Genomic DNA, 26,807 nt, shown 5'->3' with positions numbered 1-26,807 from the left:
TCAACACCTGGGATGCATATATATACACAATACACTATAAGTGCAGCTAACTCACTGACTGTCCTGCCTAATCTAGCTAACTCAAATGAAATGACACTGTCTCTCTCTCTCTATCTAAGCACGCCGTAACACACTACACAGGCGGCCTTATATAGTGTGGGGCGTGTTCTAAACCCCCTGAGCCATAATTGGCCAAAGCCACCCTGGCTTTGGCCAATTACAGCTCTCTCTACAGACGGCGCTGTGATTGGCCAAGCATGCGGGTCATAGTGCATGCTTGGCCAATCATCAGCCAGCAATGCATTGCGATGCCACAGTGAATTATAGGCCGTGACGCGCCACACGAATTTGGCGTGAACGGCCCATATCGTTCGCAATTCGGCGAACGACCGAACAGGCAATGTTCGAGTCGAGCATGGGTTTGACTCGAATGCGAAGCTCATCCCTAGTATTGAGCTATATTGCTCTTAATCTCAGTTACTGCTCTCCAATTGCATTACTTGAATATATATGGTTACTGTTTGTTACTCTTTTCCACATTGCAGTAAAGACAACTTCTGTGTTTTATCATAACGTGTCTGTTTCTTGTTGGTCCTTGCACTTACACTATTGCCAGGTGTGCCAGAGGGGCTGAGACTGTTCTAAGGGTTGAGAAGCAGAGTACGGAACCAAACATACTTAAGCAGCTCCTCCGGGGGTAGCGCTACATTATGAAAATGGTGACGTGATCAAAAATGCACTGCACACAGGTGTCCACTTAGAAGTTCCCACAAGTGCTCAAACTCCTTACCGGAAATATAGGATCTTACTATTATAAGAGATAGATAGTGCCTGACTGTCTCACAGCTCTAATCTCCACAGTCTCAGCAGTGCAAGAGACAAATTCCAATGTGTAGTATTTAAAACACCAATCGCATTTATTTAAAAAGTTGCACTTACATGAGATATGAGGAGATATGTAGGGACCAGCATCTATAACGAAAAACACCACTGCATTGTGATGTCACATGTGAAGGAATGTGATGTAGATAAAAATAATAATAATCTGAAAATGTCTATTTTCTTATGTGCATACATATTTTTCTACCTTACTTATTATATAAGTATACAGGTTTGCTCTGTTCCTATATTTTCTCAAGATGGAGGGTACCCCCTCACATCAGAAGAACGCGGAACTGAAAATAAAACCAAGGACAGCCAAACCTCGTTATGTAGATTCTCCATCTTCTTTTCTATCTTAACCAATGAGATGTACCTATTAGACTAACATAGCAATGACGTATTTTTGTGTATAAAACATTAGCACCGCCTTGAATAAATTAGAAGTGTAAAAAGTAACGGTGCTGAGCGTGTCTCAGTGTTTACTTTTATATGCATGCATAGCCACACTTTCCAATTAGAGACAGCAGCAGATAACCTTGGGCTCGATTGGAGCTCTTAATCATTTCCATAACAGCTGGTGCCGAAACCCGGGAGCTTCAGGCTACAGTCGAAGCCATACCGCGATAAGGATTTGAGCGTTAATTGATTGATAAGAGGGGGTTTGCGCAGCCCTAACAGTAGTACGGTAAGTCTTTTTATATTCTTACCACTGTACGACTTTCTTATCTTTCGGTTGACGGCTGGATTCTGTCGGTATGCTGAGACTGTCTTAGAGGCAGGTATTTCCTCGCCTGAGGCTGTTTTAACGAACCTGCCAATGGGTTTCTGCTGACTGTATTTTTTGTTCACTGTCTGCCATTCTTTGGGCTATGAAACTTAGCAGTCTAAAAGTGCTACATGTGTGTATGTGTGTTCTCATCTTCAGACGAGCTGTCGGCCTCTGGGATGAGGTTTTACCTTGTAGCAAACGGTTATAGACGGGTTACTCAAGGTTTGTCAGACCTTTGAGGGTTATCTCAGCTGCTGGAGCCCCCCGCAGTCTGAAAGTGTTACAGAAGTCTCACCCCCAGACGAACTGTCGGCCTCTGGAGGGAGAGGTGTAACAGACGTCTATAAACGGGTTAATTTTTGCAGGGTGGTCGGCCCTTGTGGTTATCTTAGCCTGCTGAAATTTTGCAGTTCGAAGAGTGGCAGGTGTAATGTCCTGTCGTGAGTGTGTTTGTGGTTTACTGTTTGCTATACACGAGAGGGGTTGGGGTGGGGACTGGTTAAGGACGGAGGGGGGCTGCCCGGGGGATCTGTTGGGTCGCGGGCCGTTGCTCCCCACTACCCCTGACTTGTTTGTTCTTGTTCTGAGATTAACCGTACATTACAGGGTTATAGCAGACAGTAGCAGCTAGGAGCGCAGCCTTATGTGCCCCCACCCAAGGAATTTGTTGATAAGGAGCAGTGAGAAGAATATTAACCTCTTAGTTGTACGTATTCTCCTCTCAAGCCGTTAGCCGAGAAACAGGGAGAGAAAAGAATGTGATATTGTGAAGAATGTGATATTGTGAAGAGGAGAGAAGATGTTGAAATAGTTGACAAAGTTGAACGAAGTGGCGAAAGTTATGTTGCTAAAGAAACAGGGAGAAAAATCCTGTGTGATAAAGAAAATTGGATAAAGGAAGTTAAGAAAGATGGAGATTGTATTATGTATGTGTATCACAGAGTTGATGATACAGTATGTGAAATTACCACGCTATGTTGGAATTTGAAACAAAAGGAGGGGAGGGACAGCACTGCCCTCCGTCTAACAACCACTCCTTTCTCACCACCCAAGCACAACCCACTGTGACAACTCAGCCCGGCGGCCATCTTGGTACACCCAGTAAGCTTAAACAGCCTGTACCCAGCCCTCCCTGTTTTAAACCAGGATGGTTCATACCACACACCTGTCTTCCCCAATACAGGAGCATCACATTCCCAGGCCGGATATGTTAATGATGAAGAAGCATCTGAGTGGGAAGCCCAACAGCAGGCAGCAAGGCCACCCACTGATTTAACCCCCAATCCGGCTCCGGACTCACAGTTCCGAGAGGATCTCAAACAGATGCTGGCAACCGTAAGGAGTAGTGCCCCTTGCCAGCCCCCGCCCCAAAAACAGTCTCGGTTACCAGAAGGGGCACCAGTGATGTATGTCGCTTTTACTCCATCACAAGCAGAGGCCTTAGTGACAAGTCTGCCTGACCCAGAGAAGCAGCCAATTCCCTTCTACCACAGGATAGTGCAGATACAAGAAACTTACTCAGCTGCCTGGAGAGACTTGATCAGCCTATGCCAAATCAAAGCAGGACATGTCTTTTGGCTGGTCATGCAGACAGCCTTCAATGATGCCAGCCTGACAAGTGCCACTTCCTACATCTCAGGTGTGGAGTTCTGTGCACAACTCCACGACTGGGCAAAGGAGAAGTTGACGGATCAGACCACCACAATCCAAGATATTACCCAAGATAAAGGGGAGTCTGTGAAGAAGTATCATGCTAGACTCATAAAGGCATACACACACATGTTATCAACTGCTTTTGTTTCAGGGCTCAGAGAGGATATCAGAAAAGGCCTGATGGTGGCCCGCCCTGAATACCATTCAATGAAAATGTCTGATTTATTGTTGGTGACCAGAGGTATAGAAAATCAAAAAGGTAAAAAACCAACGCCCCTCATGGTAACCCATGACGAAGATCCCGCCTACACTAGTCCACCACTGCCCAATACCAGGGAAAGGATCACCTGTTACAACTGTGGGAAACGGGGTCACTTTAGAAAAGAATGCACAGCCCCAAGATGTCCCAGACAAAAAAACCTACCACTTTCCTCATTGACAGGGGTGCAGCCAAAAGTGTGTTGAGGGCGGTGAACCTGCCTGATAATTCTTTCCTTTCCACTATTGATGTTTCCTGCGTGGGAATGGATGGGGTGCCCCGCTCCAGTCCACTTCCTGATTTGCTTGCCAGATTTGTGGTGTCCTCTACATGTCCCTTGAATCTACTAGGAGCTGATGTGTTGTCCAGACTACAGGCCTCAATCAGGACACGCCTGAAGGGGGGATGAAGTTACATACTCCCCTATCTTTAGAAAACTCATCTGCTTTGTGTTTTTTGCCTCTCCTGATGACACTTCATGAAGCAAAAACTTCAAGTTCAGTACTGCAGGAAGTACTTGACAGAATCCCTGCGTGCCTATGGTCCACAGGACCGGAAGACAACGGTCACTTAAAGGTGCCACCAGTTTCAGTCAAGCTAAAAGAGGGCGCATCATTGCCCCGGAAACCACAATAACCCCAAGAAGAGAACCCCTAAAGGAGAACCTAAAGGAGAACCAGGTACCTGCGGTGGATGCCTTTGACTGCAAAGTACCTCACAGAGGTGGACCTTACAAACGCTTTCTTCAGTGTCCACCCTCACCCCTCCTGCTGGTACCTTTTTTTTTTGCATTCATCCACGGAAAGAAACGGCAACATACCTAAACAGTTGTGCCGCAAGGGGCACAGAACTTTCCAAGCCAGTTTGCAAAAGCTATGGCTATCATCCTTGACACATGACAAGAGGAACACCCGGAAGTGATTCTCTTCCAACATGTTGATGACCTTCTCCTTTGTGCAGCTGACTTACCCCCTGTTGAAGTCACCTCAGAAAGCCTGTTGTGCTATCTTGCCAACCAGGGGTGCAAAGCCTCAAAGCCCAAATTGCAGTGGTGCTCAACACCTGTCATTTTCCTTGGACACTGTTTGTCCCATGGGACAAGACACCCCACTGAAGACAGGGTGCAAGTAATCTCTGATATCTCACTGCCACAAGGTCAGAAATCCCTTCATGCCTTCCTTGGACTAATTTCCTAGTGCAGAGCATGGATTCCAGAAGCCTTCCTACTGATGCTCTGCAATCAGACCCTTCCAGATGTCTCCTGAAGAAATATCTAAGTTTGAGGCCCTCAAGTGTGCCATCTCGGGCGCTAGGGCTCCCAGACTACGACAAAACGCTCAAGCTCTTTGTATCCGAACGTCTGGGACATGCTGCAGGTGTACTCACCCAATCACACGGCATCAGCCTACGCCCTGTAGGATATTATTCCTTTTGGCTGGATGTGGTAGCAAGAGGAGGCCTATTGTGTCTGCGAGCTGGCTTTGCTGCACAAACCTTGCTTGACAAAACTTTGAACTTGGTCCTCGGACACTGCCTCGTTCTGCTTGCTCCCCATGACGCTGTTGCCATATTCAACCAAGATCCAGCCGAAACACTTGTCCACTACCAGACACTTGAGACTCCTGTGTTCCCTCCTACTGGACAGCATTACTCTATTAAGTTGTCAAACACTGAACCCTACCACCCTTCTTCCACTTCTCGAGGGGGGAAAGGAGGAGGAGGAGTAGAGTCTTGACTTGTCACCCCATGACCACACAGGACACGCGGTCACCACTGAAAACACTGTTCTACAAGCTGAAGCCTTACCACCGGTGATGTCTGCACAGGATGCAGAGCTGTAAACACTTACTACAGCATGTAAATTGGCAGAGGGAAAAAGAGCCAACATTCATATGGACTCAAGATATGCTTTCAGCATTGCCCATGATTATGGTGTTATCTAGGACAGAGGATTTATGACGGCTGCAGGAACACCTGTGAAAACTTGATTGATGCCTTGCTTCTCACAACCCAAGTGACTATTATGAGTAAAAGCACACGACAAACTGAACTCAAAGGAAGCTCGAGGCAATCATCTAGCCAATTCAGCTGCCAAACAGACAGCTGGTGGTCCACGGGAAGTGGACAGCAGGGTGGTAGAAGAAGACCACCCTGTGCTTACCTTACAGACTCTCCCAGTGGACAGAGTTTATCTAAAAGAACTACAGGAAACAACAAGTCCGGATAAGAAGGAAAGCTGGAAACGGAGAGGAGCAACTCTCAGAAATGGACTATTCGAGTGCAACAAGAAGCCTTGTCTACCCAGGAGTATGTACCCAGCCGTGGTGTAATGGGCACATGGAGCTGCCCACTTGACAAAGACTTTTATGAACTCTCTTATCAACAAGTGTTGCACCAAGAGTTACTCCACTGAAGGACAACTTCTGCAGATAATGCATTATCTGCACCAAATGTAACCCAGGATGCACAGAAAAAACACAGAAGAAGCACCTGGAAAAAGCCCTATACCCCATTTCAGAGGATGCAAATTGATCATTCTCAAGTGCCAAGAAGTGGCAGATTCGAAAACGCCCTAGTGGAAGTGGTCATGACTGCCAGGACCACAACTAAGAAACTACTAAGTGAGATAGTATGTAGATTTGGGGTCCCAGAGGTGATATTGAGAGATCAGGGCCCAGCCTTAACAGCAACCCTTACTAAAGAGATTTGGGCAGCACTAGGGGTTCAGTTGGCACTACACACCCCATACCACCCTCAAAGTAGCGGGAAGGTAGAAAGGATGAATGGGACACTAAAAAAACAGATGGCCCAAGAGACTAACATGAGTTGGCCAGACAGTTAGCCCATTGCCCTGTTCAGTGTCAGACACACCCCCGGGGGAAACATGCCCTATCCCCTAATGAAATTTTGTTTGGTTCAGCTCCCAGACTTGGTTGTTACTTTCCACAACAGTTACAGTTGCAGTCTGATGTGTTGACAAATTATCTAACCACATTATCACAAGAATTAACCTAAATGCATGTCCAGGTGTTTTCTTCCATTCCAGATCCTGAATTAGATACAGGAACACACCAACTACTGTCTGGAGATACTTGAGCCAAGTTATGATGGTCCATTCCAAGTTTTGCTGACCACAGCCACCTCAGTCAAGTTGGCCAGGAAGAACACCTGAATGCACACTTATCACTGCAGGAGAGCGTGTTTTCGGGTGCTGCATATCCTTTTTCTGTTTGATCTAGAGGGAATCTGGACCAGTGAATGTGCCCTTGCAAAGGTCATTATGCCCCCCCATATCCTAACCAAAGATACCCCTGATACATACACTGACCCAGCACACAGTCAGAGGAGGAAGCGAGCAGCTTTCTCCGGAAGCTTTGATCCTCATGTATACATAGATGACATAGGGGTTACAAGGGGGGTCCCTGATGAATTTAAAGCCAGGGACCAGGTAAAAGCTGGTTTTGAGTCTTTGATCCCCATAACAACTGTCAACAAGAATGTAGATTGGATTAACTACATGTCATGGTTATGCAATAGAGTTTGTCGATCAGCATACCTGTCTCCATGTGTTCATCTCTAGAGACCAGCTGACCCTCACCTGACTGCTTTTGTAACCTCTCCTATAAGCATGGCCCCACCCCAGGCCCTATCAGGGAACCCTATATTAACCTGTGCACTGCACTGCAAGCCAGCAGTGCTGATCAACCATTGTGTGTACTTGCTGTGTTTCCTACATCTGATTCCTGTTACCGACTTTGGCGTGTTCCCGACCATCCCTGTTTGCCTGTGACCCTGAACCTTGGCGTGTACTCTGTTGTCCTTGTCTGCTTGTGGCCCCGACCTTGGCTTGTCCCTTACTTTCCTTGTTGTTCCAGCCTGCTGCCTCCTTCCTCTTCTCCTGTAGTCTACCGTGAGCGTGAGCTATGAGACCCTGGGGGCCGCGACCTGGAGCCAGACTGCAGCGCAGTCCATCCTTACCACTAAAGGCTCTGGTGAACACCTGCTGGCTCTTAGACTCCGCACCCTGGGGAATCTATGCTCTAGCTCCCAGTGGGATCTGTGTCAGTGATCCAGTAGATCTGCTTCCTGAACCTCCCAGGGTTCAATCCACAGCAGTCAGCCGTAGGGTCCACTACCTTGCGGTGCACTCCTGATCCCAACGGTGTGCATCTGTCACCCAGCCTCTAGGTGACCTGACACTACACATATTATAACCAACAGAGATTTGTAAATTACACTAAAGATGCCCTCCAGGGAATTGCTGACCAGTTATCCCCCACTTCCTACATGACATTCCAGGACCGGATGGCCTTAAACATGGTGCTAGCTGGGAAAGGAGGTGTTTTGTAAAATCATAGGAAAAAACGGGAACCAGTTGTACGTACATTCCTGATAATACTGGCCCAAATGGTAAGGTTACTTTAGCTATAAAGAACTTAGAAGATCTGTCATTGGAGTTGAAGAAGAACTCAGGTATCACAGACCCATGGGATCAATACTTTAGCTGGATGAGTGGGTGGCAGAAGGTGCTCACCCAGATAGGTGTAACGGTATTAATAATCCTGGTTCTTTTAGCCCTGATCGTATGCTGTATTCTACCTTTTGTAAAAAAGTTAATGAGCAAGGCTGTAGACAATAGCACACCTACATTTCTCCACCAAGAAGAAGAGGACCTCCTTATGATGGAAGATGACAAACCCTTCACTCCTCTACAGTCACTCCCTGTCCATAACCTCACAATCCTATAGGGCTATAGGGATAGATAGCACCTGACTGCACCTCTCCAGCTGTATTGAGGAGGGAAGTGAGCAGTTGCTGCCCAATTCTATATACAGCCTAAAAGAGTTGCTGAGGAGAAGGGCCAGGCCAAAGTAGGACCTTTAGTATTAGGGACAGAAAAAAGAAAATAGCCATTTTAGGGGGGACTGTGAAGGAATGTGATGTAGATAAAAATAATAATCTGAAAATGTCTATTTTCTTATGTGCATACATATTTTTCTACCTTACTCATTATATAAGTATACAGGTTTGCTCTGTTCCTATATTTTCTCAAGATGGCGGGTACCCCCTACATCCCACACATCAGAAGAACGCGGAACTGAAGATAAAACCAAGGACAGCCAAACCTCGTTATGAAGATTCTCCATCTTCTTTTCTATCTTAACCAATGAGATGTACCTATTAGACTAACATAGCAATGAGGTATTTTTGTGTATAAAACATTAGCACCGCCTTGAATAAATTAGAAGTGTAAAAAGTAACGGTGCTGAGCGTGTCTCAGTGTTTACTTTTATATGCATGCATAGCCATACTTTCCAATTAGAGACAGTAGCAGATAACCTTGGGCTCGATTGGAGCTCTTAATCATTTCCATAACAGCAGACCAGGCCCTGCCCAACATGTTTTGTTGCTAATGAACATCGTCAGAGGAAGAGGGCTGGCCGGCGATGTTCACAATCCATGTTATATACCAATTGGGATCGGAATGCCCCAGCACTCAGCAACCGTTTTCAAATGAGAGAACAAAGAAAAACAAAATACAGAGGGGTCCAAAAAACAAAATTAAAAACCAAAACCCATACATATTAACAAGATGAAAAATTTTATAATTTTTAATAAAGTAAAATAAAATTAAGGACTGCAAAATTGCCAGCTAGTGGACAAAAAGGGAAATATGGCCAGCTAGAGAAATCCCACTATCATATTCTTGCCATCTAGTCTACAGAAAGAATGTCTCCCAAATCAAATAAATGTTTCTTTCAAATATTAAAACTGTAATTAGAATGTCATTACATTAAAGTATGGGGAACTGTTTACATGCAAAATGTCTTATTTTTTTATGTTGTAAGTAAAACCTCAATAAACACTCTACAAAAAAACCCCAGAAAAAACTCCTATATATTTATTATAAATCAATATCTAAAAGAAGGGCAGACTACTGTACTAGAGTTTAACTACGGTATAACTGATAAAACTGTTAATATCCCAATCAACATCCAGTCCAAAGGGACTGTACGTTTTGAGAAAAAAAATCAAACGTGTTTCCTATTGGAATATTTCCCTCTTGGAGTCGTTCCTGTGCCAGTGGGGAATGAACTTGTCTATTCCTGCTAATCGTAAAAAGGTTGGATCTCTGTGATGGAGAGAGTAATGCTTAGATAAGCAGTGTCCTTTAAAGCCGTTTTTGAAATTGGTAATGCGTTCCCCTATCCTTACAAGTAGTGCCTGTGTGATCTGCCTCAAGTACTGCAACCCACATGGACACTGAAGAAGCTAGACAACAGAATGGGTGTTACATGTGACAAAATCCTGGATTTTGCATGCTTTTTGTGTGACTTGGGAGGAAAAGGTTTTAGTACGAGCATTTTTACAGCATTTACATACGCCATACTTCCTGCAAAGAAAAAATTCCTTCAAACCCCAAAACAGAGACCCCTTGGGGGCCTATCCACTACATTGGGGCAATTTGACCCCTAAGTATTTACGCTTTTTTTTTTAATAAATAACAGGCCCCAGTATTTTGTCACTTTGTAGAACATTTTAATGGTTTATAAACTGATACGATGAGGGTGTATTTGTCTGCTTTTGGAGTTAACAAAGAATCACGCCCAGTATTAAGGACAGCATTCATTTCCTGTTCTAAAACATCATCCTGATACTCCTTTGGTAAAAAAAAATCTTTGTTTTCAAGTAGCTGCCTGGGTTGCATCTCAGTGCAGTTTCTCCTGATCCCCTGAAACTGTCTCTTTGGAATAGCTTTCAGCCAGGAGGGGTGGTGGCAACTCCCTATAGGAATGTACCCATTGCTATCTATCATTGATATCATTTCTAAAAATAACCAAATCCAAAAAATTGATTTCAAGTTTATTCCATTCATAAGTAAATCTTATACCCCACTGCTTGCTATTTAGGCAGATCAAGTTATGGAAAGAATCAACATCGCCCCTCCATATAAAGAGAGTGTCATCAATATATCGCCTCCAAAAGAACAACTTAAGAATGAGGTCACTGTAAATCGCATCCCCCCACCAGGCCATAATAAATTTGCAAGGCTGGGAGCAAATTTTGCTCACATTACCATGACTGTTTTTTGTAATTAAATGGCCCTCCCATACCAAAAATTATTATGTTCCCTTGTGAATTTAGTAATTTCAGTATAAACTCCTTCTGTATAAGAGGTACAGAATAATTCAAATTCAAATAATGTCCAACAGCCTCAAACCCCTTATTATATGGATGTCAGAAACCATGAAATCAGACCGAGACAGAATTACAGTTAAATCACACTTGTTTAATAATAAAAGTAAAAAGAACAAACGTAATCAAAACATAGCCAAAGTTCAGTAACCAGAACGGATAGTCAGCCAAGCCAGAAGTCAGGGATTGATGTAGTGGAACAGCAAGCAGGATCTGGAGCCAGAAGGGATGTCAGCAAAGCAAGTCTTTAAACAGCTATGCAGAAAATAGGAAAGAGCCGCGCTTAGGATAATGCACGCAGTGGGTAAAAAGGTTGCTGCCTCCCCTAACAGAGCTCTCCCAAGGGGGCTCTGGAGAAAAGTGAATAAATGAAAGGTGGGGTAAGTGGCGCTACCTAAAGGGTGGCAAAATGAATAAAGGGGATAAGAACCCAAAAAAAATACCTACATGCAGGCAGCTATGCCCAGACAGTAGCTGGGTATAGCTAAAGGTGTGCAGTTAATTGATTGTCAGCTAGAGGTGAAAGTGAACCATACTAAGTGAAAGAGGATGTGTCACATTAACCTAAGTACAAAGCCACATCCACTAGTACAAAAGAGTAATGTGCAATGATATTGCTATCTGGTATACCAATTATATAATGTGATACACAAAGAAAAAAATAAAATAAAATAAAAGTATAGATGCAGATACCACTTCTGTAAGCAAAATGTGAACATCAGCCAAATAACATATACATTGTGCTTATAATTAACAACACAATAACCCCAAGACAATCAGGCCGTTATCCGGGGACGGGTAAAGTCTGTGGTATAAGTAAAAAAATAATATATATAGTTCCGTATACACAGTGAGAAGGTAGTCCCGTGTTTGAAGTAAACAACATCAACAGGTGACTTTAAGTGCTTGAAGTAATTCCAGGTGACTTCTGTGCTCCCCCTCCAGGGTTCTTACTCACCAGATCCAATCACCCCTGCAGGGGTAATAGACATGTAGTACTCTATGTAGAGGTCACTGCTGCCTGGTGTCTGCTATAGACGTCCCAGAAGCATCCTTTTGATTTCAGATAAGTTGGATATGCCCATGGATAGAATTCTTTTTAAGTTCTCTAAGGGGTGATAGCGATAGATTCCATCACCCCTTAGAGAACATTTAATCAAAAGGTAACTTTTATTGAGCATAAAAGAAAAAAGTACAACAAGACACGGATAAAATTAGTGCAACATGCACTACACTTACGGATTGGTCCAATTGACATATATTGCATGCGAGGCATTAAGGTCATCGCAGTACAGTTGATACATACAATAAAATAGTAGGTAGTGTGGGAAGGCAGACTTACATATTACGGTCTAACAGACATTAAAGTGGGATATAACCAAGAATAGGGAGATTGAAGGGTAGGTTAATAGAGTCAGCACAACTAACTAGAGAGTCAGCCCCTTGCATCACTAGTGGAGGTGTCTTCGAGCCATCTGTCCCAGATTTTATGGAATTTATCGAGGCAGCAGAGGCGGCTCTCTAATTAGGCAAATTAGGCGGTCGCCTAAGGCCTCGCACTCACAGGGGCCTCGCGGCCGCCTAATTTGCCTGTGATCAAGCACTGATTATGGCGCCGGCGGCTCACCCTACCGCCGCTGGGACACTGCGCGGCCTCGTCATGCCGCGTCCACTGGCAGTAGGTGCAGGACAGCAGAGGCCTCTAGTTGGTGGCAGTGTCTGGATGACGGCACCCGGCACCAGGTGCCATCTCCATAAGACGTGCGTGAAGCATGTCCATGTGGTGCCCTAAGGCAGCTAGGACTGTTCCTGCAGCCCGCGCCTCTCCACACCTGCCCAGCCATCTATTCTAATCAGCAGTCCCCATGACTGTGAAGAGGAAGGATGCAGACGGAGCTCCAGTCTTTTTATGCTGCCCGGCTGACCCCCATGGCCGATGACAAAGTAAGTGCCCATGCAGCGCCCCTCCCTGTGCCTGGATGGGAGGAGCGGCTGCATATAGAGGACTTGAGCTTTCCATATTCCTCCATGCAGCCACCGAATGCTTGGAGGAGGGAGAGGAGGAGAATCAAGCATTCAATGGCTGCATGGAGGAATATGGAAAGCTCAAATCCTCTATATGCAGCCGCCCCGCCGCTCCTCCTATCCAACTTCCTTTGCTTCCTCCCCCTGTGCTCTCCAGCCCCTTCTTGTGCACCCTGGCTCCTCCCCCATGCTCTCCGCCCCCAGTGTATTCCGTCTCCCCCCAGTGCTCCCCACCCCTGTTCTTTCTGGCCCCCAGTGCTCTCCAGCTCTGTCCATCACTCTCCAGCCCCCACCCTCTGCTCTCCACTCCCCCCCAGTGCTCTCCCCATCACTCCCCAGCCCCCACCCTTGTGCTCTCCACCCCCCCAGGGCTCTCTGTTCCCCCCTGCTCTTAGTCCCCCCCAGTGCTTTCCAGCCCTGTTCTTTCTGGCACCCCCAGTGCTCTCTAGCTCTCCCCATTGCTCTCCGCCCCCCCTCAGTACTCTCTGCTCCCCCCTGCTCTTTGTCCCCCCATGCTCTCCACCCCTGTTCTTTCTGGCCCTCCCAGTGCTCTCCAGCTCTCCCCAGCCTCCCCCTGTGCTCTCCAGCCCTCGTGCTCTCCATCCCTGTTCATTCTGCCCCCCGATGCTCAAGCTCCCCCATCACTCTCCAGCCCCCACCCTTGTGCTTTCCGCCCCCCCTCAGTGATCTCCAGCTCCCCCAGAGTGCTCTCCAGCCCCCCGTTCTCTCCACCTCTGTTCTTTCTGCCCCCCCACAGTGCTCTCTGTCACCCTGTGCACTCCACCCCTGTTCTTTTTGGCTCCCCCAGTGCTCCCCATTTCATAGATATTCCTGTCTGACAGGATGCTGTCCATTTCTTTTAAATAAATAAGCCTACTTTAACAAAACTATCTCAGGACTAGTGGCATGCACAGGTATGTGCGTCTAGTTCAGAAATGGAATGTAAGTCAAGATTCCTTCAGTACAGGGCACCTATAAAGTAAACTGTAAAGTGGTTAATTTGCACGTAGAATAGTATCTGAAAAATGATTGGTCACTATAGACAACAACTCCAATTTTTTTCCCAATTTTTTCCATAAGTACAAGAAGCAGCAAAACACAAACACTGTGTAGCACCTCTAAGCAGAAAGCACTTTTACTGCACTTACCTTGGTAGGTTTTATTGACAAGTGGAGGATAGACTTTTCATTGCTATGAATGGATATTGTGATGTTCATGGGTGAAAGGAGAACATCCCAATAGTGTGGCTCAGAGCAAGCAACACAGTGGAGTTCTCAGTGGAGCAGGTACAGGTATGTATCTTGCTTTCAAGGGTTGTTTAGGGGAGGCATCATAGCCTACTTTACACTTTAAGACCAATGACCTTTATTCAATGCACTTCCAAACTAGCTTGTTAGAAAATAGGCCTTCGTTTAAGATGATGTGTCTTATGTCTAACCCATTTACCTGTACAGCAGGCTGAATCAGCACTGGAGAATCTCCACTCAAATTCTCTTCCAAGGATTCCAAGCAGTTTTCTACCTCCAGAGTGTCTCCAGCTTGATGGTCCTAAATTAAGAAAGATACTTCATTTTTTAAATCAAGCCTAATATGGGTGATAAACCTTGTGGCTACAGACAGTGATAGACAAGGACAGACACCCTCAATTGACCAGTCCTAGAAGACAGACAGATAATGTTGTATTGTTTGCCTTTGAATAGTGTCGGCACTGGAGATGTCTGCCTGACTTGAGTTCCCTGTGAAGATGAACCTGCAGAAACCAGCACCACCACCACCAGCATAAGGAAACAGCAAAATATATTCACTCAAGGTGCTTACCCTCACTGGCATGTTTTCCATGTTGGTATTTTCTGACACTTCAGCTTCTACTTCCATTTCTGTAAAATCTGTTCAAGATCACCAAGTTAATCAAACAGACCTTAGATAAGAGTTGGTTTACTTATTGAATTAAAATAAAAGCTGCTGGACTAGTGTATCTAAGTAAGTTAATCACAGCACTCTCTGAGGACCACTATGCACTGTAATCCCATCCTAACATGTTACATTGTTACATACAGGGCTGACCTTTGGGGTGTGCAACCGATGCAGTTCCAAAAGGTACATCACTCAATGAGGGGTGCACCATTGATCCTGGAAGTAATATGTTGAAGAATAAGTACTCACTCTCTCTCTGCAGAGAGAGGAGCCTTTCCAGCTGTTTGCCTTTCTGGAGGAAATGTATATATTATACTCTACTTAATTATAATGAAAATATTGAGTAAGGATTTAGAATACCCATTGTACCCTAGGGATTGTGCTGTGGGATGTGAATCATTGCCTTGTACCTTGGTCTGGTTGGCACAGGGCAGTGAATCATAGTAACCCACAACCTAATCTACATGCCCCAAGGTACTTCAATATGCTTTGCACTAATAGGGGGCATACACAGGACCTCAAAAAAGAATCACACACATTGCCCCTGGATACTTTTTTTTCTTAAATAACCTATTTGCATAGATTACCAAAAAAATACGAACAGATGGCAAAGTAAAAAAATGTTAAAAGGGTGATTTAGTTGTCAATTTTACCAATGCTGAAAAGCAGAGATTAACAGAAACAAGCCACTCTGGGCTCTTGCTATGGGGGCACTCGTGTGTACTCGCTTCCAAGAGTGCGGCTCAGCCCCACCCTCTGCTCCCTCCTCATTGGCTCCTGCTGCTGTGTCTCAGCCAATGAGGAGAGCAAGAGAGTGCACAGGTAAGTATAAAGGAGGGTCTGGGGCGAAGCTGCTTGTAGAAGGTTTTTTACCTTAAGGCATAGTTTACACACCCAGCACTGTGGAGGGCTTGGCTTAGTACACATGTGTCAAACACAAGGCCCGTGGACCAAATCTGGCCTCCCAGGCCATTTCATGTGGCTCTAGCACCTCTCCTACAGCTCCACCCCAGCTTTTTCCTGGAAGCAGCACAAGGTAAAGGGGTGCACTGTGATGTAAGGAGGGTAGGGTTCTTGAACTCTGATAGTGGGGGGCTATTGACATCTGATATATGGGGGATGGGGTGCTCTGGACATCTGCTTATTATGAGAATAATTAAATTCTGTGCCAGCTGAAAAGGAGGGTTGCACACCGCTGGTATCATCCACAAGAAGCTTTTTGCTCACACAGAATACCATGGCAGAACCATGTTGTATCTGAGCAGTCTCCAATAGTTTCTTGTGGATGATACCAGCAACCTTCCTTTTCAGACTTCAATCATCTGCTACAGTAGTGTTTGTGGGTGGTCTTTATACCTGTCTGCACCTGCCCTTCACAGCTTAAACCTGGCTTGGTACATTCAGTACCTGGAGACAGTCTAGAACAGCCTTTCTGAACCAGCATTGAGTGGAACTCTAGAGCACCTCCAGAGGTTGCTAGGGATTCCTTGAGCAATGAGCAATTTCTGCCTTTCTGATAAGTAATTACTGACAACAATAAGCTTTTTAGCTATTTGTAAGGGTGACATTCTCCCCCAAAGACCACAAATGACCCAGTGACCATCACATTACTGTACTATGAGCTACAGATATATTATTTGTTAGCAGGGGTCCCCTGAGACTGGAAAAGTATTTCAAGGGTTCCTTCATGTAAAAAAAGATTGAGAAAGGCTGGTCTAAAAATAGCTGGGTGAGCTCAATGCCTACGGTGCAACATTGGTAACGAACCCACCAGGAAAATAAAAATAGTAATCACTTGTGAATTCATGAAACGTTGCAGAACTGCGACCCACTCATTATACTTAGGCCTCTTTTTTTTCCCTTGCTGCCTTAAATCAATCATTTACATTGCCAATATCTACAAATATGCTTGCCAAATGTTTGCCAAATAAGTGAACAAAAACTCAGCTTCAGTCTGTACCCAGAAAAGTAGTTACTCTTCCATTGGGTGCAGGCATCTTGCTCTCACACAGTACAGAGAAGGCAAAACCAGTCAATCACAGCCCACACACCTCTGCCCATCCTGTGACAGTCACACCTTATTGCTCCTTCTCAAAATTAGCTGCTGAAGCCTGTTGTTGGAATAAAGGAGCCACCTTATTCCAGATTTTATTTAACCCACCAGGAACCCAAATAAGGTCCCTTTCCCACTGGTGCACTTTTGCCATGCTTTTCTAGGATGACAAAAGTACATAAAAACTATCCACATTAAATCCTATGTAACTGTTCACACTGCGCGTGCGGTGTGCTTTTAAATGTCCTGCGTGCTGCATCTTTTGTGCAAGTCAGTGGGAATGCATCAAAAGTGCTTCAATGTGAAAGGGCCCTATACCAGCAATTTCATTTTCCATAAAGAAGAGGGAACATTCCAGCCTCTGAAATGTGTTGGCTCATCGTCGTTATCTTTGGACTTCTGAAATAAGTGATGAATCTTACAGTGCCTTGAAAAAGTATTCATACCCCTTGAAATTTTCTATATTTTGTCATTTTACAACCGAAAATATAAATGTATTTTATTGGGATTTTATGTGACAGGTCAATACAAAGTGGCACATAATTGTGAAGTGGAAGGAAAATGATAAATGGTTTTCCAAATTTTTTACAAATAAATATCTGAAACAGCTGTTCTGTGAAGCCCTCAGAGGTTTGTTAGAGTACGTCAGGCTGGATACACACTATACAATTTTCTTTAGATTTTTTCATTTAGATTTACCAGAACCATATAATATGGGGTCAAACCTAAACACTTTCGATTTGTATGCAATCAGGCAGGCCCTTGTACTACATAGTTGAAGGTAAATCTAAAGGAAATATAACGACAAAAGTTGTATGGTGTGTATCCAGCTCAAGTGAACAAACAGTGTCATGAAGGCCAAGGAACACACCAGACAGGTCAGGGATACAGTTGAGGAGAATTTTAAAGCGGAGTTCCACCTAGAAATTGAACCTCCGTTGTTCGGATTCCTCCCCCCCTCCAATGTCACATTTGGCACCTTTTAGGGGGAAGGGGGGAGCAGATACCTGTCAAATCCAGGTATCTGCTCCCATTTCCAGGGAAAGATTGCTGCACATTGTGCGGCGATCTATGCAATGTCTGGAATGTCCCCCCCCCCCCCCCCCGCTGTCTTCTGGGAGACACACAGGTCCCAGAAGATAGCAGGGACCAATCAGAACACGCAGCGCGACTCGCACATGTGTAGTAGGGAACCAGGAGTGAAGCCAAAAGTCTTCACTGCCTGATTCCCTTACCAGGAATGGCGGCGGTAGCACCCAGGAATCGATCTAAAGATCGGCTGGGGTGCCGGCATCGTGGGCTCCCTGGACAGGTAAGTGTCTTTATATTAAAAGTCAGCAGCTACAGTATTCGTAGCTGCTGACTTTAAAAATTTTTTTTTGCCGGCAGGACTCCGCTTTAAAGCAGGGTTAGGTTAACAAAAAATATCCAAAGCTTTGAACATCTCACAGAGCACTCCATCATCTAAAAATGGAAAGAGTATGGCACAACTGCAAACCTACCAAGACATGGCCATCCAACTAAACTGACAGGCCGGGCAAGAAGAGCATTAATCAGAGAAATAGCCAAGAGGCCCATGGTAACTTTGGAGGAGCTGCAGAGATTAAAACTCAGGTGGGAGAATTTGTCCACAGGACAACTATTAGTCGTGCACTCCACAAATCGGGGCTTTATGGAAGAGTGGCAAAAAGAAAGTCATTGTTAAAATAAAGCCATAAGAAGTCAGTTTGCAGTTTGAGAGAAGCCATGTGGGGGACACAGCAAATGTGGAAGAAGGTGCTCTGGTCAGATGAGACCAAAATTGAACTTTTGACCTAAAATCAAAACGCTATGTGTGGCGGAAAACTAACACTGCACATCACCCTGAACACACCACATCCCCACTGTGAAACATAGTGGTGGCAGCAGGGACAGGAAAGCTGGTTAGAGTTGATACGAAGATGGATGAAGCCAAATACAGGCAAATCTTAGAAGAAAACCTGTTAAAGTCTGCAAAAGACTTGAGACTGGGGTGGAGGTTCTCCTTCCATCGGGACAACGACCCTAAACATACAGTCAGAGCTACAATGGAATGGTTTAGATCAAAGCATATTCATGTGTTAGAATGACCCAGTCAAAGAAGTCCAGACCTAAATCCAATTGTAAATCTGTGGCAAGACTAGAAAATTGCTGTTCACAGATGCTCGCCATCTAATCTGACAGAGCTTGAGCTATTTTGCAAAATGTCACTCTCTAGATGTGCAAAACTGGTAGAAACATACCCAAAAAGACTTGCAGCTGTAATTGCAGCGAAAGGTAGTTCTACAAAGTATTGACTCAGGGGGGCTGAATACAAATGCACGCCACACTTTTAAGATATTTATTTGTAAAAAAATTTGAAAAACATTTATTTATCATAAATCATTTTCCTACCACTTCACAATTATGTGCCACTTTGTGTTTATCACATAAAATCCCAATAAAATACATTTATGTTTTTGGTTGTAACATAAAATGTGGAAAATTTCAAGGGGTGTGAATACTTTTTCAAGCACTGCAGCTACTACCAGGCCCTTGTGCTTAGGAACCAGCAGTTATTTCAGTCACCTGACTGTGCAAGCCAATGTCTGCGGTATATGCTATTATGCAAAAGACGCAAGCACAAGTACTAAAATAAGCAACTAATGCCGTGTACACACGGCCGGACTTTTTGACCAAACTTGTCTGATGGAACAAATCCGTCAGAAAATTCATGTGGGCTTCATCGGACCTGCAGCGGACCTTTTCTGTTGAAAATGTGACGGACTTTAAATTTAGAACATGTTTCAAATCTTTCCGTTCGTCTGTATGCTAGTCTGATGGACAAAAACCGACGCTAGGGCAGCTATTGGCTACTGGCTATGAACTTCCTTATTCTAGTCCGGTCATACGTCATCGCGGTCGAATCCGTCGGACTTTGGTGTGATTGTGTGTAGGCAAGTCTGATTCGACGGAAGTCCGTTGAAAAGTCTGTTGAAAAGTCTGACATGATTCAGTCCGTCGAAAGTCCGGTCGTGTGTACACAGCATAAGTTACTACCTGAAGAGCAGGAGAAGCATGGAGAAACAACTCTGTCCTGCTACTTATTTCAGCATATCTTCGTTCATGTCCTTTGTATGCTATACACTGCAGCCTATGGTATTGTACTATGAGGGGGCCTAAAGCCTTTCCTGGACCCCCTATATAACTACAGTACACCTCTGGTATAGAAAAATACTTCAATCAGCTGCCATTTTCTGAGTTATGAGTACTTCCTGACCAATTTTTAATACTTGTATAGTAGGAAATTACCCTTTTTTTCAATTACCACATAGAAATTCCATGAAATTTCAATTGTTTACATATAATTGTGAGACAGAGATATTTTCATTATTCTGACCAAAGCCTAACCTTGTATATAGACAAAAACAAATAAAAAACTAATGTGACCTGTCACAACCTACAGTGCCTTGCAAAAGTATTCACCCCCTTGGTATTTTTCGTGTTTTGTTGCCTCACAACCTGGAATTAACATGGATTGTTTTAGGATTCGCATCATTTAATTTACAGAACATGCCCACAACTTTGAAGATGTTTTTTTTTATTGTGAAGCAAACAACAAATATATATGGACAACATATTTATTGTGAAGCAAACAATATATGGACAAAATAACAGAAAAAGTCAATGAGCATAACTATTCACCCCCCTAATGTCAATACTTTGTACAGCCACCTTTTGTGGTTATCACAGCTCTAAGTCTCTATGAGCTTGCCACATCTTACCATTGGGATTTTTGCCAATTCCTCCTTGCAAAACTGCTCCAGCTCCTTCAAGTTGGATGGTTTGTGCTTATGAACAGCAATCTTTAAGTCTGTCCACAGATTTTCTATTGATTGAGGTCTGGGCTTTGACTAGGCCATTCCAACACATTTACATGTTTCCCCTTAAACCACTAAAGTGTTGCTTTAGCAGTGTGTTTGGGGTAATTGTCCTGCTGGAAGGTGAACCTCCGTCCTAGCCTCAAATCACACACAGAGTGGTACAGGTTTTGCTCAAGAATATCCCTATATTTAACACCATCCATCTTTCCCTCAACTCTGACCAGTTTCCCAGTCCCGACTGCTGAAAAACATCCCCACAGCATGATGCTGCCAACGCCATGTTTCACTGTGGGGATGGTGTTCTTTGGGTGATGTGATATGCTGGGTTTGCGCCAGACATAGCGTTTTCTTTGATGGCCAAAAAGTTCAATTTTAGTCTCATCAGACCAGAGCACCTCCATACATTTTGGGAGTCTCCCACATGCCTTTTCGCAAACTCAAAACGTGCCATTTTGTTTTTTGCTAATAGTAATGGCTTTCTTCTGGCCACTCTGCCATAAAGCCCAACTCTATGGAGCATAAGGCTTATTGTCATCCTATGTACAGATATTCCAGTCTCTGCTGTGGAACTCTGCAGCTCCTCCAGGGTTACCTTAGGTCTCTGTGCTGCCTCTTTGAATAATGCCCTCCTTGCCCAGTCCATGAGTTTTGGTGTGCGGCCATCTCTTGGCAGGTTTGCTGTTGTGCCATGTTCTTTCCATTTGGTTATGACAGATTTGATGGTGCTCCTAGGGATCATCAAAGATTTGGATTTTTTTTATAACCTAACCCTGACTTGTACTTCTCAACAACATTGTCCCTTACTTGTTTGGAGAGTTCCTTGGTCTTCATGGCAGTGTTTGGTGGTTTTTAGTGGTGCCTCTTGCTTAGGTGTTGCAGCCTCTGGGGCCTTTCAAGAAGGTGTGTATATGTAATGACAGATCATGTGACACTTAGATTGCACACAGGTGGACATCGTTTCACTAATTATGTGACTTCTGAAGGTAATTGGTTGCACCAGAGCTTTTTATGGGTTTCATAACAAAGGGGCTGAATAGATACGCACATGCCAATTATCAGTTTTTTATTTCTGAAAAATAGTTTTATGTATATATTTTTCTAATTTTACTTCATCATCGGACATTGATCGGACATTCCGACAACAAAATCCATGGATTTTTTCCGACGGATGTTGGCTCAAACTTGTCTTGCATACACGCGGTCGCACAAAGTTGTCGGAATTTCCGATCACCAAGAACGCGGTGACGTACGAGACTAGAAAAGGGCAGTTCTGAACCAAGCGCGGCACCCTTTGGGCTCCTTTTGCTAATCTCGTGTTAGTAAAAGTTTGGTGAGAGACGATTCGCGCTTTTTCAGACTCGTGGTTTTCAGATCGTTTTCTGCTGTTCAGTTTGTGCTTGTGGGTTTGTATCTGCTCTTCAGTGCGTGCAGTCAGTTCGTATTGGATTATCCTGTGCGATCTTGTCCGCTCGTTGCTGTTTTTCAGGTCGCTCTTCACAGGCCTTGCTGTTCTTCAGTGCGTTCTGTTACTTTGTTCTGAGCAGCCGACCGTTTTCTAGCCATGTTGCGTATACGCACTCTTCGTAGAGTTCGTGCTGTGCGGGGGCTTGGTGTTGGGGTCCTTACCTTGACACAAGTCCAGTCCATGAACAGGGTGGGGAGGAGTTCATGGACCAAGAATTGGTTGCTTCAGCGTGACCAGTTCTGTCATATGCCTTTGCTCCGTGAGATCCGTGAGAATAATCCTGATGATTTCAGGAACTTTCTCAGGATGACGGACCCCGTATTTCACCGTTTGTTGGCATTGCTGACCCCCTATATCAGCAGGCAGGATACCTGCATGAGGCAAGCCATCACTCCGGAGCAGAGGCTCGTCGCCACCCTGCGGTACTTGGCGACGGGGAGAAGCCTGCAGGACTTGAAGTTCTCGACAGGCATCTCCCCCCAGGCTCTGGGGATCATTATCCCAGAGACCTGTTCTGCCATCATCCAGGTCCTGCAGAAGGAGTATATTTAGGTAAGATTTTTATCCTTTAACATCACATTTTATTGTATATAATGTTTGCTAATGTATTATATTTCTTTCCTCATTCCCTAATGACCATGATTGTAATATGCTGTGAATGTCCCCTTTGTCCTCATGCATGCTGGATTTTTATGTAATTTTTTTTTTTTGTCCTTCATACATATTTGCCTTCACTTACCTCCCCAGCATGGTCTCCTGGCCCTAATATTCACCTCATGTAGTCACTTAACAATGTATTTTATCAGCTCCATAGTAGTGCTTTACCCTAAATACCCCCTAAAATGTGTCAAAATGTGATTTGTGCTTTAAATTCAGGCAGAGTTCCAGAGGCTTTTTTTTGGGTCCCCAAATCATTTGGAACCCTCCCTCCCCCAACTGCTAAGTCAGCTGATACCAATTCTCTATCTATCCTCAATCCTCTATCTGCTGACTTTGCCAAACCCATACACACTATAGCCATCTCTTTTGTCAGATTTATGGATGAATTCCCCAAAGCATGTAGTGCAAGGGCATGCCTGTATACTTTCAAATGGTACAGTTTAATTTTTTTGTATACTATTATTATCTTGATAGGTAATAGCAGAATGTCCAAATGTGCTAAAATGTGTACAGTGTGTATTTATATCTTTGTATTATGACACTTCTTACCTGTCCAGTGGGCTGTCAATAGTGTAAGTAAGGAGGGGCTGGCCAAAGTAATACACATTATTTAGGCATTCATCTCTCAATGAAGTGGAGAGGGTTACCTGTCCAAAAGATCTCCCCCCCTAAAATGTTCGAAATGGCCCATTGGGGGGGGGGGATCTGATAGGTGGACCTTATACCTTGGTCTTTCAAAACTCCCTAAAATAAATGTTATACTGATGTTGGGCAAGAATGTTTGTGTCTAATCTGCTTTCCCTGTTTAGGTGCAAAATGATTAATTTTTTTTTCTTGTTTGACTCCACAGTTTTCTTCTACACCACAGGAATGGCAGACTGTGGCCTCCCACTTTGCCCAATGGTGAGACTTTCCTAACTGCGGAGGGGTAATTAATGGGAAACACGTCCACATCATCCCACCACCCAACTCGGGGTCATACTATTACAACTACAAGGGGTTCAATAGTATTGTGATGTTGGTGGTGGTGTCGGCTACTTATGAGTTCCTGTATGTGGATGTGGGGAAGAATGGCCGGATGTCCGATGGTGGAGTCATCGCCCAGACAGAGTTCTACAGGGGTCTCCAGAATGGCAGCTTGGACTTGCCACCTCCAGAAGACAATGTGGAAGGACCCCCATTTGTCTTCGTTGCGGATGAAGCGTTTGCACTGGGGGACCATCTTATGCGGCCATTCCCTATGAGGACCCTCACCCCGGACCAGAGGGTTTTTAATTACCGGCTGGCCAGAGCCAGAAGAGTGGTGGAGAACACATTTGGAATCATGGCCAGCCGGTTCCGCCTATTTCTTACACCCATACACATGGCGGAGTACAAACTGAATCATATCATCCTGGCGTGCTGTGTTCTACACAACTTTTTAAGGCAAAATTCTGCCAGCTATGCTGCCTCAGTTGGGCCTGAGGCTGGAATTCATAATGAACCAACCCTGGCGGCGCTTGAAAGTGGCCGCCCTGGCTTGCCCCCCCTGAGTGCCCGTGAGGTCCGTCTTAGATACCTTGATTACTTTGCGGGTAGGGGGGCCATCAATATGCCAGACAATGTCTGAAACATTTTTAAAATAAACAAATCATTTTAACTACTAAAATCTTTGGTGACATTTACTGCTTGTGTTTCTTTTAACTGACCCTGACAGAAATGTGGTGAGTCCTGAAAATGGCGTGATTGTGTAACATTACAAAGCACTGTTGGGTGTTATTTACTAAAGGCAAAGACACTTTGCACTACAAGTGCACTTGAAACTGCACTGAAACTGCACTTGTAGTGCAAAGTGGATTTTCCCTTAGGAAATAACCCCCATTGTCACAGAAAACACCAATTTGGGAGCATTGAAACAATAATCCACAAATTCTTGATTATCAATCTTTTTAATACCAGCACAATCACATGTGCATTTAGAAAAGGTTTTTAAAACAAACCAACATGTTTGTTGTATAACAATTTTTTGGGTCACATTACTAAAAGTAGAAATGTCCATTTAAGGTAAAACAGGCATGTTTAAAACCAACAAGAAAGACACAAATCTGGAACTTACAAAGTTCAACTTTTAAAGAAATTGAAGGCAATATCAGACATGAGTATTTGTAAACTGTGTTTGATATTGCGTTCAGATGGAGTGAAGTCACCCCTAGAAAAGCCAAATTTTGAAGATGCACACAAATTGCCGAATGTCAACATGTGCTAGCTGCCATCACGGGGGATCAAGGGACATGTTTTGGGGGTGCAGCCCCTTCCTCCCAGCTACTTTATTATTGAGGACGGGGTTGCACCCCCAAAACACATACATTGATCTCCAGTGATGGCAGATAGCACATGTTGACACACTGTGTGCATCTTCAAAATTTGGCTTTTCTCAAATATGTCAAAAAATGTTAGAAATTTTTCGATCCCAAAAAACACAAAAAAGGGAAGGGATTTGGAGGGGTTTTAAACTCTCCCTAAAACATCAATGATGTTCTTCATTTTTTGTTGAACATCATTGATGTTTTTCTGGATGTTTTCCAAGTCCCTATTACACCCCATAATCTCCCTGATCAGGATCTGTGCACTTTCAGAGGTGAAATGACCTGGATCCACAACATCACGATCACCTAAAAACATAGAAACAAAAACACACCATGTATTATAAATATGCCAGCATCCATCTCTTACCTGAGCCTGTGGTCGCAGACACTTACCTGTTGTGGTGACAATTTCCACCACATCTCCTTCCTCCTCCTCCTCCTGTTGTCTTTGGTGGGTCTCCACTTCTTCCTGAGGTGGGAGGTCTGTGGTCCCCTCGGATGAGGGGTGTCCTCCGAGTCTTTTCTCCCCTATGTAAAAAAAAAATCGGTATACTTAACACACAGATATTTGATGGCAGAAATCGGAATATGAAACATTGCTTGGAAGTGGGTTACAATTGTCTCTTCTGTCAGAGTTCCAAGATGAAGAAAAAATGTTGTCCTTTGTCAAGCTTGAATACTTACCTGTTTTGTACAAGCTTCACAGATGGAGTCACCCCTATAGTATACACTGGAGCACCTGTGTGGGGCCCCCTAATAAAAAGGGTGTTCTTGTGTCCCACACTAGTGCTCCAGCGTCCAGATGTGTAAACAGCTGCTGAGTGTCCTCTCCTTACACAGAATCTAGTTTGCATTACATTCTAGTTACAAATCCATCTACACAACAAACTTATTTTAAGATGTTTTAACAATGTTTCATACGAACGAATAATGTGCCCATGAACATGAAAGTTGCCATTTTAAACTGTATAACAGTTAAGAAAAGCACATGGAGCAGCACGAATGTAAGAAAAATAAAGAATAGGAACACAGGACAACTACTTACTTTTTTGCAGCACTCTCCTGATCCTTCTGTACTGCTCGTGCTCCCTGATTTTGAGGTCCGACCACCGCTTCCTGAGCTGATCCTTGGATCGTTGTACCCCGAAATTCCGGTGCAGACTCTTGACCACTTTCGCCATGATCTTGGCCTTTCTGACATTGGGGTTGGGGTAAGGTCCATACTTCCCGTCATAGTCGGCCTTCTTCAGGATGTCGACCATCTCCACCATCTCCACAAAGGACATATTTGATGCCTTAAATCGTCTCCTTCTGGATTGGGATGTTTCAGGCTCCGGGCTTTCCTCCTCCTCCTCCTCGTTGCTGTAATTATCAGACACCTGCTCTGTCTCCGCCATGTGCTCTTCCCCACTGCGACAAACGAGAAGGGGCGGGGAATAGACTAGAAAGAACGTCAGGGGCGGGCAGGGTTTCACGCATGCGCAGTGTCTATAAAGCGTAACATGCGTGCGTAGTACGTACGATCTGTGAGCGGAGGAAGGAGTAACAGAGGCGCCGATCGTGATAACGAAGGTAAGATTTACAATTGGGCCTATACTGCTTCTAGATTGAGGCCTGTATTTGGACAAGTTTAGAAGACTTTAGGCTGACATTAGGGTTTGTCTTGTGTTGTGTCTTGCAGTTAAAATGGATATCTTGAAGGAT

At 44.4% G+C, this 26,807-nt stretch overlaps 1 protein-coding gene across 4 annotated transcripts in view; it reads right to left on the bottom strand.

Annotated features, from left to right (window-relative positions):
* The window catches only part of LOC141132716 (serine protease FAM111A-like), a 104,824-nt gene that overhangs the window by 72,448 nt on the left and 5,569 nt on the right, over nucleotides 1-26,807 (bottom strand). For all 4 annotated transcript variants that reach the window (XM_073621468.1, XM_073621469.1, XM_073621466.1 and 1 more), the window contains exons 2-3: nucleotides 14,604-14,671; nucleotides 14,232-14,333 (exon numbers count right to left, since the gene is read on the bottom strand). In XM_073621468.1, coding sequence (XP_073477569.1) covers nucleotides 14,232-14,333; nucleotides 14,604-14,660 — 159 coding nt within the window. In that variant the 5' untranslated portion in view covers nucleotides 14,661-14,671. The remainder of the gene's footprint in view (nucleotides 1-14,231; nucleotides 14,334-14,603; nucleotides 14,672-26,807) is intronic.

The sequence above is a fragment of the Aquarana catesbeiana genome, linkage group LG03 (assembly GCF_042186555.1).
Source record: "Aquarana catesbeiana isolate 2022-GZ linkage group LG03, ASM4218655v1, whole genome shotgun sequence".
Lineage (NCBI taxonomy): Eukaryota > Metazoa > Chordata > Amphibia > Anura > Ranidae > Aquarana > Aquarana catesbeiana.
Note: the sequence above shows the minus strand (reverse complement) of the source record. Positions and strands in the feature narration are given on the sequence as shown.